At 41.8% G+C, this 1,242-nt stretch overlaps 1 protein-coding gene across 1 annotated transcript in view; it reads left to right on the top strand.

Annotated features, from left to right (window-relative positions):
• The window catches only part of rmc1 (regulator of MON1-CCZ1), a gene marked incomplete in the record, with an annotated part of 15,278 nt that overhangs the window by 6,752 nt on the left and 7,284 nt on the right, over window positions 1–1,242 (top strand). The window contains 3 exon segments of the mRNA XM_024280445.2: window positions 503–608; window positions 682–790; window positions 868–912. Coding sequence (XP_024136213.1) covers window positions 503–608; window positions 682–790; window positions 868–912 — 260 coding nt within the window.

The following is a 1,242-nucleotide window of genomic DNA, read 5'->3' as shown; positions in this document are numbered from 1 at the left end:
TTCATAAACTCACAGACGTAAATTTCACAAATTCTTTTAAGGAAATATTTTTTTAAAGTAACTATTTGTGGTCTAAGACATCATTTTTCCCTCATATTTTTTTCTTCTGGAATAAGGTGTAATGATCTCCACCTAGTGTCCAAACTGAAACGTCCTCCAGGAGAAGCAGAACAATGTTTCCAATGTTAATGATCTGAACATTTTAGTTAGAACTTCTCCTTTAGAGAATCCATGTAACACTGGATGATATTAACAATCTCATTATTTCACTGATACATTTACAGGATGTGAACTGGATCAGATTAATATGAATGTATTTAAAACATATAGTAGATTATTCATGTATTTCTAATCAAATGTGTTTAAATGTGTAAACTCTAAATTGAATTGAAAAAAGTATTTTCTGGAAATTAATATCAATACCCAGCCAAGTGTGACCGTGCAGGTTTGATCATACACGTGTGACCGTGCACATGTTGACGTGTGCGTGCTATGGCTGCAGGGACGGTCCGTGCAGGAAGAGTCACGTGCTGAAGCTGAACACCACGGGGAAGTTTGCTCTGAACATTGTGGATAACCTGGTTGTGGTTCATCACCAGAGCTCTCAGGTGAGCGTGAACCTGTCCCGCCTCCTACCCTGTGATGTCATCACTGAACTGACCACGTGTTTGTCGCCGTCAGACGTCGCTGATCTTCGACATCAGGCTGAAGGAGCCAGACTGCTCGGTCAACTCGCACCAGCCGGTGCTGCCGGCCCGCTCCATTCACCCCTACAGGATCCCTCTGTCAAGTATGGACTCTCAGCTGTGTAAGGCTCGGGGAGCCGGTGTCGTTCACGCCCCCCTGACCTCTGATGCTTGTGTGCAGGCTCGGCGGTTGTCCCCTCACAGCCCCCTGTGCCGTGTCAGCTCTGTATCCTTTAAGCCACAAGTGTCAAAGTCAAGGCCCGAGGGCCGAATCCGGCCCTCCGGGTAATTCTATCCGGCCCTCCAGATCATTTTATTTTATTGTTATTAATGATGTTATCTTGAGCTTATTTCTAACTTGTATAATTTTGACAAAATATATTTTTACGCAGAGTAAAATATTGAAAGTTATTTAAGGTTTAAGTTGATTTATTCTGGAATAATCCTGCCTTTTTGTTATTCATAATTATGCTAAAAGGCTACAGTTTTAACGTGTTAAAATTGTCCTCCTGTTAGCTTATTGGAGTGTTTTGGTATTTACTAAGATTTTTTAGGC

The sequence above is a fragment of the Oryzias melastigma genome, linkage group LG20 (genome assembly GCF_002922805.2).
Source record: "Oryzias melastigma strain HK-1 linkage group LG20, ASM292280v2, whole genome shotgun sequence".
Taxonomy (NCBI): Eukaryota; Metazoa; Chordata; class Actinopteri; order Beloniformes; family Adrianichthyidae; genus Oryzias; species Oryzias melastigma.
The sequence above is the reverse complement of the archived record's forward strand: the minus strand, read 5'-3'. Positions and strand labels throughout refer to the sequence as shown.